Here is a 15,595-nt window from a genome sequence, read left to right on the forward strand (position 1 = left end):
AAGCGTACTACATCTACCTATAACATATAAGTCAAACTCAATTTCTTTTGTAACCCAATTTGATTTTTATATTTTTTCATTTTCGTTTCAGGGTAAATAAAATCACCGTGGCGACAGACAGACAGACGCCATCCACATCGAGATAAATAGGCCTATATAGAGTCCTATCACACATGAACTCGTCCGTATCCGGGGGACTATACAGGGTACGTTATGAAAATAATAAAAAGGGCTTGTAATTCTTTCTTATATATACGGTGGCGGATGAAGAAGAAAGAAGATAAGAAAAATCCGCACACATATCTAGAGCTCTATCTTCTTGATTCCGTGCGGCTCCAATCGATTTTGTGTTGTTCTTCTTTTAATTCCGGGCGAAGAAAAAAAGAAAGGAGCGACTATATGTATTGGATTCGTTTTAGACATGAGAGAAACAAGCCTACACAGCGCAGAAGAGAGATGAGTACATTTGAGACTTGTTTCCCCCTTTTCCTTCCTTTTTTAGAATGGCGAGAAAAAAAAAACAGGCCACACAGAGTATACAGCGGCTGGACTACACTCCGTAATGATCAAAGTGAAAGGATATTAACTAGAAAGAGGAAGGAAGGAAGCCTATAAACTATAGGGAGCTATAGGCCTACTAAGTCCAGGTTCCTTTTTACTGTGTCACGTCAAAAAGTACATGTAAACGTATTTGTGGGAAATTGCATTATTTCAAATAGAGATGTATAAAAACGGGCCAGACGTATTTTGGGCGTGACCTAGCAACCTGTCAGCTTGTCTGTCAGCAACAGAAGAACTTGAATGTAACATGCAGCGCTGGCGAACAGTAGATATAGATCGCAACATTGATTGAACACATATATATGTACGTATAAAAAATATCTATAGCTCTTAATGTAATATAGCCTTATAGATCATTTGAATAGCGAGGACGACGGACAAATGGGAAATTTCGAGTTCAACGGAAACATCTCTCACAAGTCGCTGTTATTGTGAATTATAGAAAGACAATAAGGACCTTTCGTGGAATGAAAACTTATTGGACTCTGTCGTCGTGGTGGCCACTCGTGCTGGATATATTCCAATTTCCATCTCGTGATGAGCGCGCCCTGCGCTGGATTGTTATACACAGTCGCGAGTATAATCTTTCCCATGTATATACTATATCGGCTGACTTGTTTTCTTTGATACAAATCTTCCTGGAAAGTCAGCTGCACCAGTGCAAAACCCCAGAGTTTTCGAGCCGATCGCTTTTTCACGGACAACGCATAATAAATAACTTGCACATTATTCCTTATATCGTCCTCTCCTTTTGTGCCGATTTGCATAAACCTAGTATAGCTACATTTGTGAACAACAGTTGAAAAGATAATACGGGTTAAAAATAATACGAATGCTAATAATTATAGTGAACTCAGTTGAATTCCCACTTATATGATAAAAATCGCCTTGTATTCCTGTTGCGGAGTTTCTTTTATATTGTTCCTTTTTATCAAATTTCAAATTGATGTTATATAAATTCTTGGAAAACGTTTTTCACTGGAGCCTGATGCTGCTGGTCCCCCGCTTTAACGCAGTTTATTCTACGAACGGGGGGGCGACACGGAGGTTTATATTTATAGTCTCATACATATCCTTGATGTCGTTCAGTTTCGCCAACTTTTTCAACGAAATTGGATGGGCACTATATACGCTTCCGGTCGTCTCTTTTGTGCGATTGCACTTGTACAATTTTTTGGGCGATCTACTTTGCGAAAGTGGGCCCTACTCTTATATAATAATTGGATAGGCTATATATCAAAATAAATTATTACTGGTATTTCATCCTTCGTGACGTAATCATATTTTGTCAGGGCCTATTCATTCACGCACCACCTGATGCTGCACTCTCGGAACCCGGGGAAAAGTTGTCCAATTATAGCTTCGCTGTACCACGAATTATAGATATCTTATTCGCTCTTATTATTTGTCATATAGTGGCAGTCAAGGATCTGGTGGGCCCGTTATTATTGATTCGTGACAAAAGGACGCGTTATTCTATATCTAGGCCTTATAATATACCAAGACGACGATATTAACGTATATATACATATTATACTTGCGCAGGAAATTGTATACCGATGCACAATTAGATATTGTTGTATCAAGCAGAAAAAGATATAGAGATGAATCTGTCTTTTTTTTCCCAGTGCCCATAAGATATTATATTACCCTGGGATTTATATATACTTGTTTGCTTTTCTCTGTAAGCCCCACACTATAAGCCTATAGTATCGATTTTGTACTTTTGAAATATACATTCGCTGATCAATCATCATCAACTAAAGTTTCAAGGGAAAAGATCCAGCATCTGCCTGAGTGTAAACGTATTTGCCTAATCGATCTTAATAAATGGAGACGTTTAAGAAGAAAAAGAAAAGTTTGTTGCTGGCACACACATATTTCTCTCTCTCGAGAGAGAGAGATTATATCGACAGTGGAGCCATCGTCGAGTGCTGCTCCCATCTGCGCTGATGCAGCTTCATCGTCCAAAGGATCTCTACAGAGTGTAGATATTATACAACTCTCTATCGTCTCTTGCAGGAGCTTTAGGCGCATGCCCTTTAAATACCGCACAGGGTGGTGACTACGTGTTTAGCTACAGGAGGACGAACGACACGCTCAACTATCTAAAGACGTGTGTGTATAGCGGCTACAGAATAGGCAGCATATCAAGGGGAGTTAGGAGCATCGGTCTAGACTCGGAGCATTCACTCGACTGCTTCTAGGAGCCGCGGCAGGACACAGGAGCGCCGACACAAAAAGGAACTTTTTGGGTATAATACAAATCAGCCGTCTCTACATATTCAAAAGTGCCAATCCAATTTCGCCTATCGAGTTCCAGTGCGCTGCTGAATAACCCAGGTAAAAGCATGGCCATTGATATTATACATTTGCCGCTATGGCCGAGATCAAAACCATCTGTCAAGTATTGCTGCATGCTTCCGCATTCGTTGAATAATGAGGGTTAGCTATATGGAACAGGTAGAAATGGAGAACGTGCCGTATGTAGATATTTTTCCGGGTCACGCGATAACCATTTCCCATCAGATTTGGGAGCGTGGCAATTCATAAAACAGCACGTACGATTTGTATAATATGTAAACGCACATGGAAATGTTTATTTTATGAGTTGAATTTTCGATGAATTTCCCAAATTCATCGGATTATTCAGCAATATATAGTCTGTGTGTATCACGAGCTTCCTCATGAAATGATTTGAAACGACGCCAGTTGGCTACTAGCCTTGAACAACAGCAAAAGGACGTACACAATATAACAAGAGCATACGTGTATTCTTTTAAATGTTGTACATCGTCGTCGATCCTGTTTTTATTATTCTTGTATCCGTCAGCTATATCCGCCTCAAATTGCTTTTCTCTCTCCCGAAAACAAATAGGAAATGTAACATACAACAGTTTCTGTGTAACGTGGATACGATTTACTTAATATTGGGCTGCTGCATGTCTGCAATGTACACACAAGTCCTTTGATGTAATATCCTAATTTGGGCTACTCTGATGTACAGTAAAACGAGACGTGTTTGTTTAGGTCGAATCTCCATTTCGCGACGCGTTTGAAGTCACTTGTAGAGCTCGATGATCTGTCAGAAAGCTCATTTCTTTTAACAACAAGATTCTATAAATAGAAGGATTGATAGACTATTTTATTCCGGCCATCCGCCGATAATGTCAACGCTGGATTTTTTTCCATTCCGACTTATGGTGCCTACGGCCAAGGTCGAACAAAAATGGCCACCGGATCTGGCGCCATTTCCTTTTTCACACAAAAGGAGAAAAAACCAAACCCTTCCTCCCCTAGAAACGGAAAAAAAGATGGCCGCCGTCCCAACCTCCGATTTTAATGAGCCCCTCCTTTTTTTGAAAAAAATCAAACCCTTCCTCCTAGAAACGAAAAAGAAAGATGGCCGCCATTTTCAACAAACATTTTTGTTTTTCAGTGGCTTTTGGTGGCTTAAACTGTGTGGGTGTCTGATGCTGATCACGTCCACGTTAAAATTTGCTTAAAGTTAATATTCAAAGAAGATTTTAGTCACGTATAGACTCAGTGTATCAAAAGGTTCACTAGGATAACATTTTTCCTGGTGTCATTTGAAAAAGACTTTTGAACATGAGGACCCATTTGTGTCGGGACAACTTTGTCGAAAGGTGCCAAACTTATTCCTCGACAGTGACGTAATTTTTTTCTCAAACACCCACGCCAATTTACAGATAGACTCTTTACTTTTTGAATGAATCCAATATTCGAACTTGCTTTCACGTATATCGACTTCCACCTTTGAAATTCACGTGAAGAGTTGAGTCTCGTATTGACGTGGTGCTTGTACGTCAATTGGCCTCTAGATCACAAGATTATTCGTCGAGTGAATGGCGTTTACAGACTGGTATCTCCCGATATTGAAATCCCACGTATAGCAGCCCCCTGAATCTCTATATAGCACATCAATTATTCTGTGCTGTAGTCAAGTGCTGTAATCATTCAATGGCCGCGTGCATCTCGACTCACGATGCCGGCAGTTCAAAGCACACATGTCGACTGCTCGTGGACTGCTAATAAAGAGCCACTTAATCTCTGCAGGAGGACCGACAAACTCGAATTTCACTACAGCAAAGCTACTGCCCAACGGGTAAGTCCTTTTATTTTAATATACTAAAACTTGAAATGTGGGTCAGGACCTAATTCACGCAATTTTCGTAATACCCTATCAAGAAACCGCGAAGAGCGTCCACCACAGACGTAGAGCCTGAAGGGGCTTAGCCGGATTAATCTAATACCGTCGTATGTTATGAAAAAAGGAAATAAATTCTTGTTATAGGCTTGTAATTTCGTTAGATTAGAAGCCAGTAGAACAGGGTCGCCGAGAATTTGTTTTTGTGGTATTATTAGAATTGATTTTCTCGTCTAATGCGACGAGATCGATTATCTGACGTATCTATCTAATATCGATCGGATTCATAGCCTGAAAAGGACTATGTGTACACACACATCTAAATCCCATATAGAGACAGGAGGATGCACACAAGTTCTGGTTTATTCATTTTGAAGAACATCTGTGCGAATTATATTCGTGTGTGTGTCCCGAGTGAACAGTTCATGGCGATCATTGCGTGTAAACAGATGAGACATTTCCCATCGTGTCACATGCTTCAGGAAAAAAAAGGACATCTTGTTGACAGGAACAAGTGAACAAGAAAGAAAAGAGATGTATAAAATCTGCCTATTCAATCAATAGACAGGCTAACATGGTTCGATTTAAACATGGGACGAAAGTATAGGATCTCAGACCCGCCATTTATGGACGAAACCCATTCACCAATTCCAGCCGGCATTATCAGGAGCTTTCCTTTACTACCAGTTCTATTATTATTATCTGCCAAAGTTCCTGTCTGTCTGCTACAATACTTTATTCGTGTGTAGACTTTTTTGGGTGATGATGCTGTGGTATTTCCCCTTTTTTTCCTTCCGTTCGTTTGATCAAAATACCCTGGAGGCTGAAATCTACCGATGAAAGGGAACAGAAAGAGATGGATAGAGAACTCCCTGGAAATCAAATCACGACTGCTGTCTGGCAGGAAATAACCCCCTCAAAAAAGGCCTCCAAAATTTGTTGTGTATGTGCACAGCCAAAATGAATGACTCGACGATAAATTTAACCGATGCTCCCAAACTTTTGAGATTCTTGTGTGTACAAGTTACTGGCAAGTTACTGCCAGTTCTCCAATAGGAACCTGTAATTTCCTTGTATTCAAATATTTGAATAGTGTTCCTTTGATTTTGGCATTCAATATGGAATATATACAGCAGGTTTTATTTTCTTGTTGCAGACGGGATGAATCCCAACAGGAGCGACAATGGCAGTCAAATCGCGATGGATCATCATGTCGTGGCGGATGAAACCGACTGGCAAAATTCGGTGAATCGTAACGTGATCGGCATCGAACCGAATGAGTCCACTTTGCTGGTATCGACTGGTGATGTATCAGACGGTGACGATCCGTTTTGGAGCAAAGAACAGCTGATTCTGATTGAAAATTTCCCCGCAAACGCATTCGTCGTCATGGGCTTGATTGTCTCAATCATCGGAATTTTTGGGCTTGTTGCCAATGGAATGGTACTCTTCATCTTTTCCAGGTATAATTCAATTACCTTTTCTCTTTACTTCCCTTTGAAGTTGCTTCCGGCTCTTTGCGCTCCGGATGTTATTTGCCATTCCTGCTGGCCGCTTTACTTCATTTCAATTGATTGTAATTAAATATCAGGCAGCTTCTTCTCCCCTCGTCAAATCATTTCTAATCTCCAATTAATTCGTTTTCACCGTTTCATTCAAAGATTCAAACGACTCCGATCGCCACCGGCCAATACGTTCATCATCAATTTAGCGTTCAGCGACATGTCGGCGTCGATCCTTCACTCGATGGCCGCCTATTCCAATTTCAACGGCCGCTGGGCGTTCGGTCGGCTGGGCTGCGAACTCTACGCTATGGGTGTTGGATTTTTCGGCTTCGTTTCGATCCTGACGTTCAGCGCCATCGCCTGCGAACGGTGTCTGGTCATCGCCGGTCCAGCTACTAGATCAGCCGTCGGCCTGGCCGATGGACATTGGAAAGTCAGCCGAACTCAGGCTCAAAAAGTGTGCGCCTTAATTTGGCTGCACTGCGCCATTCTTGTGTCGATGCCTTTTTTCGGTTGGTCGTCCTACGTGCCGGAAGGAATGCTGACCAGCTGCTCGTGGGATTACACGACCAAGACGGCGGCCAACCGGGCCTATTACATCCTACTCCTCACCACCGGTTTCCTGCTACCTTTGATGCTCATTTGCGCCAGTTACGGGCGAATTATGGCCTCGGTCGTGTGGCACGCCCGTCAAATGGTCTGCATCAATTCACAGAACAGCGCCTTCCGTAAACTCCGACGTCAGACGGAAATCAGGACGGCCCAAATTGTTGTCACGCTCATCCTCGTTTACCTGACGGCCTGGACACCCTACGCCATCGTGACGCTCATCGGACAATTCGGCTCGGAGGATTCCCACTTGTCTCCCATGGCCACCGCCATTCCGGCCTATTTCGCCAAAACGGCCGTGGTTCTGGATCCGCTGGTCTACGGATTCTCTCATCCGCACTTCCGCAATTCGCTGAGACATTTCATGGCCAATTTGGCCGACGTGGCTCACAACAACAAGAAGGCCAAGAGTTCCAGCGTCCGTTACAATCGCGACGGGGTTGCCTTGCCAAACCAAGGAGAATTAAACAGTAAAAGTTGGCCGACTGGCCGTCGAGCTAACCGCAATTCTTTTGGCAGCAGTTACCAGTCCCGCGGAATGACCGTCTACCCGACGGCCAGCGCCTGTTGCCGGACATTACAAGGAGTGCACGGCGATAAATCCAACAATCAACGGCGGATGTTGAGGACGTTTCGCGATTTATCGGTCGAATCGGCCAACGTCAAGACGGTCCACTACGCCAACAGATCGCCACCGAACGTTGGCGATTTAGAAATGAGCACCAATAATTGCGTGGCCCTCATTCCCAGCATTCCCGGCGCCGACACTCAACACAAGGCCAACAAGACGAGCCCAGCAGATGACGCAAAGCATCGTAAAGTCGTTAATAACCGCCAAGTCTACGCCTCCGTTAATAATTTCAAGTACAAAGTGCGCAACGCCGAGTTCCACAGCGAATGTGCTGGACTTTCGACTCTGTCACAGATTACGGTTGAAGCCCAGCCAAGCAATATTTAGTTTTAGTTTTTGATTTTTCCAGATTTTTTAACCAGCCAATCAGCAAACATTCGTGATGTTTTTTTCAAAATAGGAAATTGTTTGACGTGCGTGTAAATTTTTTTGAGGGATTGTTACCTGATTAATATTGGAATTTAACAAAATATTTATTGTGACCTTTTTCCAATTAACGTTCAGAGAATTACTGTGAATAATGGGCTCATATTTTTTTTATTGCTACACGTGTCGGTATTTTTGAAAATTTGCATATCACAAGTTTGTGATTATAAAAATGTCTTGCAGTTTTTTCTTAATAATTGGTGGAATATCATCATATCTTCTCCTTGCATATTTATTTGGAATTTCTCAAAGAATTCAGTCGACACGCAGACTGTTATAGGAAACTACCGTATCGATTATTCATTTAACCATCTTATTTACTGTATTTAAATTTGTCATTCCATTGATATTTACACACGCGTGGGGGGTAAATCCTTTCAAACAATTGACGATAGAAAGCATTGTTTACTTACATAACATACTCTGTTGCTCAATATAACGAGAGAAATCAGTTTGTCGTTCTATTTGATTAATCCTCTTGTTCGTGTACCCTAACTTCCGTTAGAATTTCTTTTATTTTTCAAAACCATAAAAATTCAGCGTATTGTCCATAGAAAGACATTCAATCAATAAATCATCCACCTCCAAGGCTGCTAATGGATTCTCGGCTGAACGTTCTACCATATAACGATCGTCTAAATGGACATCCATCACCACAAGATAATCTGTCAGCGACGAAACATGGGAGTCTCCTGGCCGGTGGCCATCTATAGCACTCGTTCCCGTCGTCCTAAATATAGCTTTTTCGATAGCACTAATGCAAGAGTATCCATTCCCATATCAAGAGTTATTATTGATCAACAACAAAAGAGAGATACAGACGACTGGATATGTGTAACATACAATAAAAGTTTAATAATCATAGCTCGACATTTATAGGCCATCCGATGACGCAGGCATCAGGCACGTGTAAACAGACGAAGGAAGAATCATCCATATCGCACCCCGCAAAAATGGATGTTAGTTGCTAACTAACTAATTACTACTACGACGTACACTACTACCCTTGTGGCTTTTGTTTATAGACTCCATTTTGGCTTCCATGTTAAAGTCGGCATGACAACGGTTCATTAATGAATGGCCTCTGTCACTCTGTGCCCCCCCCCTCGTGTTTGAAATCATCATCAAGAGGCCCTAATATACATATTGATTTGACTTTTGGTGCAACTTAAGAAGCGCCCACCAAACGGACTCGGATAACTCGTTAGCGGATCGTTTATTGTGTGCCGGCATAAAGGTTACTCTGACAATTCCCACGTTGTTATCTGTACAATAATGATTAAAAGATTTTTGATTTTGGCATGGGCAAAAACAGACCATCCTATAATTAATGTAGGAAGAACAAATGCGAGCAAATGTAACATGATCCGTCTTGGACGGTATACAACAAAAGACATGAATACATACAGAGAGTACGTTTATAATTGAAACCTTTGGCGGAGATGGTCGTGCCAAATAACGGTAAAGCGATATCGATTTGTGGCATTTCAACGAGAAGCCGTTTTAATCAAACAGTCTAGGAGACATTTTTTCCGTTTAATTTCTACCTGGTCCTTAAGGAAAAGCCTCGAGAAAAATAAATATTCAACAACAGGGAAAAATTAGCAGCCCTTTTCAGGATAGGCTACTGGTTATTAACTTACATCTCTTATGCAATATAGGAGCGCGGAATATAAGGCCGTTACAGATACGCCGGGGATTTTGCATGTATATTTTATTGAGCTAAAAAATAATTAGCCATTAGCGCTAATAGCTTCTGACTGAAAACTGCAATGTGAAAACAATAAAGGGCGTGGATCAACAGCAGCGGAGAATATAATTGAAATTAACGGCAATGAATTCCAGGAAATCATCAGGCGTTGGGACAGTTGGCGCTTTCTGGATAATCGCACGTATTGACGGATCTGTTCCAGTGAAGCCCAGGTGAGCAGGACTGTTGCCATGGAATGCCGCCGGAGCAAATGTAAAACAACCTAATTTTGTTTGTCGCAATGTTTATATGTAGTTATTTGAAGTTAAAATACCCTGTATTATTAATTAAATAGAATTATTACTCGCAGTTTTGTGAGTCGGGCAAGTAAACCGTTAGCTGGCCGTCACTTTCCGGACAAGTTCCCAACGGCGACTGAGCCAAAGCGCCGACAATTACGACGGCCAAAACCAACAAAATTCCACCAAATTTCATTTCTACAAATTTAAAAAAAAAGAATAAAAAGAAATCAAATTCCAATTAAATTCCAGAAAAAAAAATTAAGTATGAGTAGTACCTTCTTTTGTAAGAGAGAACACAGCACTAGAATGGAGAGGTTAACACTTGGCAATTTGAATTTATACATTTTTTTTTCTTATCATCGTCGCTGCTGCCGGCGCCAATTTCTTTTGTAGCTACGCACATATTCTTGTGTGTCGCAACATGAAAGCTCTGTGCAAGCAGAGTGTTCTGCTGTGCTTGTTATCACACATTCAAACGTATTATTACGCTGCCGGCAGCGCAGAAGGATTCAGAAGCGATAAAGCACGCGGGATCCGTTCGACAACAACATAACAGCCCAGACAGTGTGTTTACTACGACTGCAGCAGTTTGATGGACCGTTTCATCTTTCGTTTGATTAAAGACAAACGAAATTGAGCGCGATTTTGGACATTTGGGAAAAAAAACGCTGCGTCGTTGTTGATTTTGGGTGGGATTACGTAATCGAATGATTATAAAAACACTTTGGCGGTTGTCACATTTTTTAAAAATTATTATTTGCTCTGTGTTGATGATAGCCAACAAAGGATTTATTTAGTAGAATTAAATGGAGATAAGTTGGATGATAATCCCTGTCAGGATTTTTTATTTTTTCGTTCGTCCAAAAGAGATTTTCTACCTGTCATGTTTTGACGGATTTATTTATCACCCGATAGGTGGATTTAACGAGAGGCTTACTTACTAATTTGACGGCTACGTACTATCTATGACATTCTCCTGTAGATGTCAGGATTTTTCCGTAGCGCTTGGTTACATTTCAAAACCTTGAAAAAGAAAAAAAAAATCGATAAAGGTGCGCATATTCGATACGACACTTCAAGATTATTATTATTTATTTATTTATTTTTCAAAATAACGTAAAAAGATTGAGTCTCTCGTTCTGACAAGGACGAACCAATAAATAAATATTTATTTTGTTTCCACTTTAGGTTTCCTTTTTTCTCCTTCCAGCATCCAACACGTTGCTAGGAGCCCTTAATATAACAGAGCAATGTCTATCCGACATCTGCCAGCCCAGCAGGTCGGAATACCAAGACAAATGTTTGGTATTAACCAGCTGAGAACTAATCTCAGATCCTACTATAGCCATTGTCCCGCACAAAAGAAAATGAGTTTCTTTTTTTCTTTCTTTCTTTCTTTAAGTATAAGAATTGCCACCGAAAAATGCCTTTGAGGCGAATGGCAAAACGCCCACCGATCCGTCGTAGCCATTTTTGTTTTGTGTACGAGACATACAGTGCTAGAAGGAGCGGACTACAAAGACCTCGCGAACCTGCCTCGTCTGCAGAAGCAAAGCGAAGTATACACACAGCCGAGATTGAAATCGGCCAGCAGCAGCCAGCAAAGGAAAAAACCCAATGCCTGTGAATGGAATGGAGCGTGACTATTACGCGGATCGGGATGGATGCTGGCGCATGTCTTGAAACACATCCAGTAGCATTGCGCAGCCGGTCTCTCTCTTTGTCGGCCAAAGAAATCTACCCCCCGTCTAGTCGCCTCCAGCCCCGTTTTGACAGCGAAATCGATCAGGAATTGCACGGCGGGCAAGAGCAACGAAATATATAAAGTGGCGGCTCATTCCAGTCTGTTCCCGTGTCCATGGTCAATCGGCCACACATGAGCATTCGCCTTCATCCGGTAAGTTATTTTAATTATTTATTTTTGCTAATCAAAATTGTCATTTTAACATTGATCGATTTGATGGATTCGATTTTTTAAAATTTCTATTCATTGAAAATGTTTAGAGGGGAAGCCCCTGCGGTATTGGTATATTGTACATTTTCTCGCGAAATGTTTTATTCATTTTTAAATTATGCACAAAGGTAATAAAAGTAAATAAGAGCTTGCGGAAACTGTTTTTCTATTTGCGGCGCATGGGGGTAAATGCAAAATCAAATTGAATCAAAACTCGTCGACAAACGATGTTTGCTGGAAAAACAACAAAAAAAGGAGTTGATCAAACAAAATGTCGTTCTAATCTAATCTTTTCCCATCGTCAGGTCTCTCTCTCTCTCCGTTTTTTGAATTATCCAGCATTTTTCAGTGCATATGTTTGATGTACTATATTGCATTGATTAGAGAGCGAGCATTAGACACTCGAGGGTAGCTGCTATGTACGCTGCATTTCCTCTTTTAAAACTGCTCTCTAGACGCTATCACGAGATCTATAATTGATTTAAAGGCTGCTGCTGCCGCCGTATTTGATTATTTTGATGACAGGCGCCATTGCCTGATGGTTCCGATGTGGCGGAAGAGACGGGCAGAAATTGAAATGAGGATCGATCCTGTGTAAGGGAAAAAATCTAAAAATAAAATGCGTCGATTACGTCGAATGGAGTAAACTCGGCATTTGCATAAACCGGAATTAGCATTATCGTTTCTCAGAAACTAATCGTAGTTTCGTGTAAAACTTGTCTCATTATTTTCATGTTGGACCGCGCTTCGTTGACGTACGTCAAAGTCGATCGAGTTGGACCGATAAGTTGGAATAGAAGAAGAAGACGCTGGCGCCGTTTGAGCGCATGTTGCATCAAAGACTGTTGCTTCAACAGTCACCGTCGTCGTGGCGATGAATTTCAGTAGCGATCGAAGAGTTGGTGAAGCGGAAAAACTGATGATGGAAGCAGCAGTCGATTGGCTGATGCAAGTTCTCGATCGAAACACGAGCGGAATCCATCCTAATGAATCCACTTTGCTGGTGGAGGGCGATGATGACGATCCATTTTGGAGCCAAGAACAGCTGATTCTCATTGAGAATTTCCCCGCAAACGCATTCGTCGTTATGGGCTTGATTGTCTCAATCATCGGCATCTTCGGGCTTGTTGCCAATGGAATGGTCCTCTTCATCTTTTCCAGGTATAATTCAATTATCTTTTTATCTATTTCCCTTTGAAGTTTCCCGGCTTTCCTTGGGCGACGGATCTTGTATATTTGCCGCCTTTACTGGCCCTTACCTATCAATGGCTGACTATTTCCTTTTAATTTATTACATTTATAATAAAAGATTAGCCCAGCTTCTTCTAATCTCTCCAATTTAATTCGTGTTTTTAAATGTTTCAAGATTCAAACGACTCCGATCACCTCCAGTTAATACGTTCATCATCAATTTGGCGTTCAGCGACATGTTGTCGTCGATCCTTCACTCTATGGCCGCCTATTCGAATTTCAACGGCCGCTGGGCGTTCGGTCGTCTGGGCTGCAAACTCTACGCCATGGGCATCACTTGCTTCGGACTGGTCTCCATTTTAACGTTCAGCGCCATCGCTTGCGAACGGTGTCTAGTCATCGGTGTGGCCAGCAGTCGCTTTAAGGTGAGCCGATCGCAGGCCAAAAAGGCCTGCTGTTTCATATGGTTGCACTGCGCCGTTCTTGTGTCGATGCCTTTGTTCGGCTGGTCGTCCTACGTGCCGGAAGGGCTTTTGACGACCTGCTCCTGGGATTACAAGACACGGACAGTGTCCAATCGGGCGTATTACGTCCTTCTCCTTTCCGCCGGATTCTTCCTTCCCTTGTTAGTCATCTTTGTCAGTTACGGTCGAATCATGTCGTCGGTCATGTCGCAGGCCCGCCAGATGATCTGCATCAATTCACAGAACAGCGTCTTGCGCAAATTGCGACGTCAGACGGAAATCAGGACGGCCCAAATTGTTGTCACGCTCATCCTCGTTTACCTGACGGCCTGGACGCCCTACGCCATCGTGACGCTCATCGGACAATTCGGCTCCAAAGATTACCAACTATCTCCAATGGCCACGGCCATTCCGGCCTATTTCGCCAAAACGGCCGTGGTTTTGGATCCGCTGGTCTACGGATTTTCTCATCCGCACTTCCGGACATCTCTCAAGAATTACCTGTCCAATGTGTGCGGTTCCCGGAATCTGAAAATCGGCTCCGACATCCGGCCGCACAACCACAGTGGCGGAATGTCCAAGTGCAGCAGCAAAAGTTGGCCAGGCGGAATGCCCGGCAACAGCAGCTACCAGTCGCGCGGAATGACGGTTTATCCGACTAGCGCTTGTTGCGCTCTGCGTATCTGCGAGCCGCACAATTGCACGCGGATGAATTCGTCCGCAGCTTCGGCTGTTGCTACAACTGGCGCCGATAATGGCCAGCGCCGGATGTTGCGCACTTTCCGCGAACTATCCCTACACGACGTCCAGCAGCACGAAACGAGCTTTAATAATAAAACATCCAACTGTCGAAGACCTAGCGCCGCTACCACAATGGGCCGGCATCCATCCATCCGGCGGAATAGTCAGCAGACTCACCAAGCGGATCATCATTTATTCCGTCAGTTCAAGTACAAAGTTCGCAATGCCGAATTCCACAGCGAATGTTGTGGACCGTCGACTTTGGTAGTCGTCGGAGCTCATTGAAAATTTTAATAAAAACCCAACCCTAAATCTTATATAATTACATATCCATGTCATATGTTAAACCCCAAAAAATTGATTCGCAAATCATTTGGAGAAAATGTAAATACAATTGATTGAATTACAAAATGACGCAGCCTGCTGTGCAATACACACTAAGTTGTGCATAGATTATGCACATAATAGAAAGTTTGAGACAGAGCGTTGGCTGGTATAGTTGAGAGCACTCTAATAATTATTACGTTCCACGTCCTTTTTCTGCTTGAGGATTCCCAGAGGTTCTAATTTAGAGAGACAACCATCCGAGTTCCGGCCCCCGATTCCTCGTACCACTTCTGTTGGAATATTGATTGCTCTTTGAGCGGAGCAGAACAGTATAAGGATTTCCTCGAATGATTAGCGCCACTTTCCCTGTGATATGTGACGTCATTTGAAACATCGGCTACTTGACTCAACCAGCAAGTGTTTGGCTCATCAAATCGGAAAGATGAAATCTTTTTTTTTTGTTGAACGTAAATGTAATTATTAATGGGAGAGAGATATAGACCTTATTGGCATTCCTAATGGGGCAATTACGAAGTTTGGATTGACGTACAGAGAGTTTCAGAGCAATTCAAACCCTAAAAAAAATGTTATTATACGAACTGAATTCAATGCATATGGAAGGAGGATATAGAGTACGAATAGGAGTACTAATCCTTCTTCTTTGAATTACACTTCAAATAGTTCGATTGAACGTTTGCTGTTACAAGATATTATTGGCGGGAAGTTTATTCCCGAAAAGGATTTCCAGTGATGCCGGAAATATCAAAAGAAAATTCTCTGAATTTGAATACCGAATTGCAAGCCTTCTCTAAAAGTCTATAATTTTTGTCGTTGGTGCAAAAAATTTGAATAATGCGCGTGTTCGTGAATTTGTTGTGAATTCGTGAATTCCAAGTCGGGTTCATTTGCATATGACAAATGGCAAAACTGTCACTGACGACTCGATTCTTTTAGCTAGTACTAGAATGTTTTGTATAATATACAAATTTGCTGGTTCAATATTATCACGCAAAATGTACACTGTAC

At 42.1% G+C, this 15,595-nt stretch overlaps 2 protein-coding genes and 1 long non-coding RNA gene across 5 annotated transcripts; 2 read left to right on the forward strand and 1 right to left on the reverse strand.

The window, feature by feature from the left end:
- The first annotated feature begins 2,757 nt into the window (after window positions 1–2,757).
- On the forward strand, window positions 2,758–8,351 carry LOC124202298 (rhodopsin-like). 2 transcript variants are annotated; one of them, XM_046598616.1, is made up of 4 exons: window positions 2,758–2,904; window positions 4,639–4,687; window positions 5,886–6,192; window positions 6,391–8,351. In XM_046598616.1, the coding sequence occupies exons 3-4, from the start codon at window positions 5,891–5,893 to the stop codon at window positions 7,799–7,801; spliced, it is 1,713 nt and encodes a 570-aa protein (XP_046454572.1). In that variant the 5' UTR covers window positions 2,758–2,904; window positions 4,639–4,687; window positions 5,886–5,890; the 3' UTR covers window positions 7,802–8,351. The 2 variants fall into 2 exon arrangements, with proteins under 2 accessions (XP_046454572.1, XP_046454571.1); XM_046598615.1 differs by lacking the exon at window positions 2,758–2,904 and adding an exon at window positions 3,987–4,208.
- Window positions 8,352–9,592: 1,241 nt separating this feature from the next.
- On the reverse strand, window positions 9,593–10,294 carry LOC124202301. Its single transcript, XR_006878033.1, has 3 exons — window positions 10,168–10,294; window positions 9,955–10,087; window positions 9,593–9,873 (listed from the first exon to the last, which is right to left on the reverse strand). It is a non-coding gene; the product is annotated as an uncharacterized LOC124202301 (long non-coding RNA).
- A 2,300-nt stretch (window positions 10,295–12,594) lies between these two features.
- LOC124202299 (rhodopsin-like) lies at window positions 12,595–14,695 on the forward strand. 2 transcript variants are annotated; one of them, XM_046598618.1, is made up of 3 exons: window positions 12,595–13,007; window positions 13,213–13,462; window positions 13,715–14,695. In XM_046598618.1, the coding sequence occupies exons 1-3, from the start codon at window positions 12,721–12,723 to the stop codon at window positions 14,525–14,527; spliced, it is 1,350 nt and encodes a 449-aa protein (XP_046454574.1). In that variant the 5' UTR covers window positions 12,595–12,720; the 3' UTR covers window positions 14,528–14,695. The 2 variants fall into 2 exon arrangements, with proteins under 2 accessions (XP_046454574.1, XP_046454573.1); XM_046598617.1 differs by having other exon boundaries at window positions 12,596–13,007; window positions 13,213–14,695.
- The last annotated feature ends 900 nt before the right edge of the window (window positions 14,696–15,595 follow it).

This window comes from Daphnia pulex, chromosome 9 (genome assembly GCF_021134715.1).
Source record: "Daphnia pulex isolate KAP4 chromosome 9, ASM2113471v1".
NCBI classification, from domain to species: Eukaryota; Metazoa; Arthropoda; class Branchiopoda; order Diplostraca; family Daphniidae; genus Daphnia; species Daphnia pulex.

What these genes read in the sequence shown, in the direction of transcription:
- LOC124202298 (XM_046598616.1), top strand. Translation starts at nt 5,891, where the DNA reads ATGAATCCCAACAGGAGCGACAATGGCAGTCAAATCGCGATGGATCAT. An exon ending in GTACTCTTCATCTTTTCCAG is followed by an intron (nt 6,193 to 6,390) that starts GTATAATTCAAT and finishes TTTCATTCAAAG; the next exon opens with ATTCAAACGACTCCGATCGC.
- LOC124202299 (XM_046598617.1), top strand. Translation starts at nt 12,721, where the DNA reads ATGAATTTCAGTAGCGATCGAAGAGTTGGTGAAGCGGAAAAACTGATG. An exon ending in GTCCTCTTCATCTTTTCCAG is followed by an intron (nt 13,008 to 13,212) that starts GTATAATTCAAT and finishes AAATGTTTCAAG; the next exon opens with ATTCAAACGACTCCGATCAC.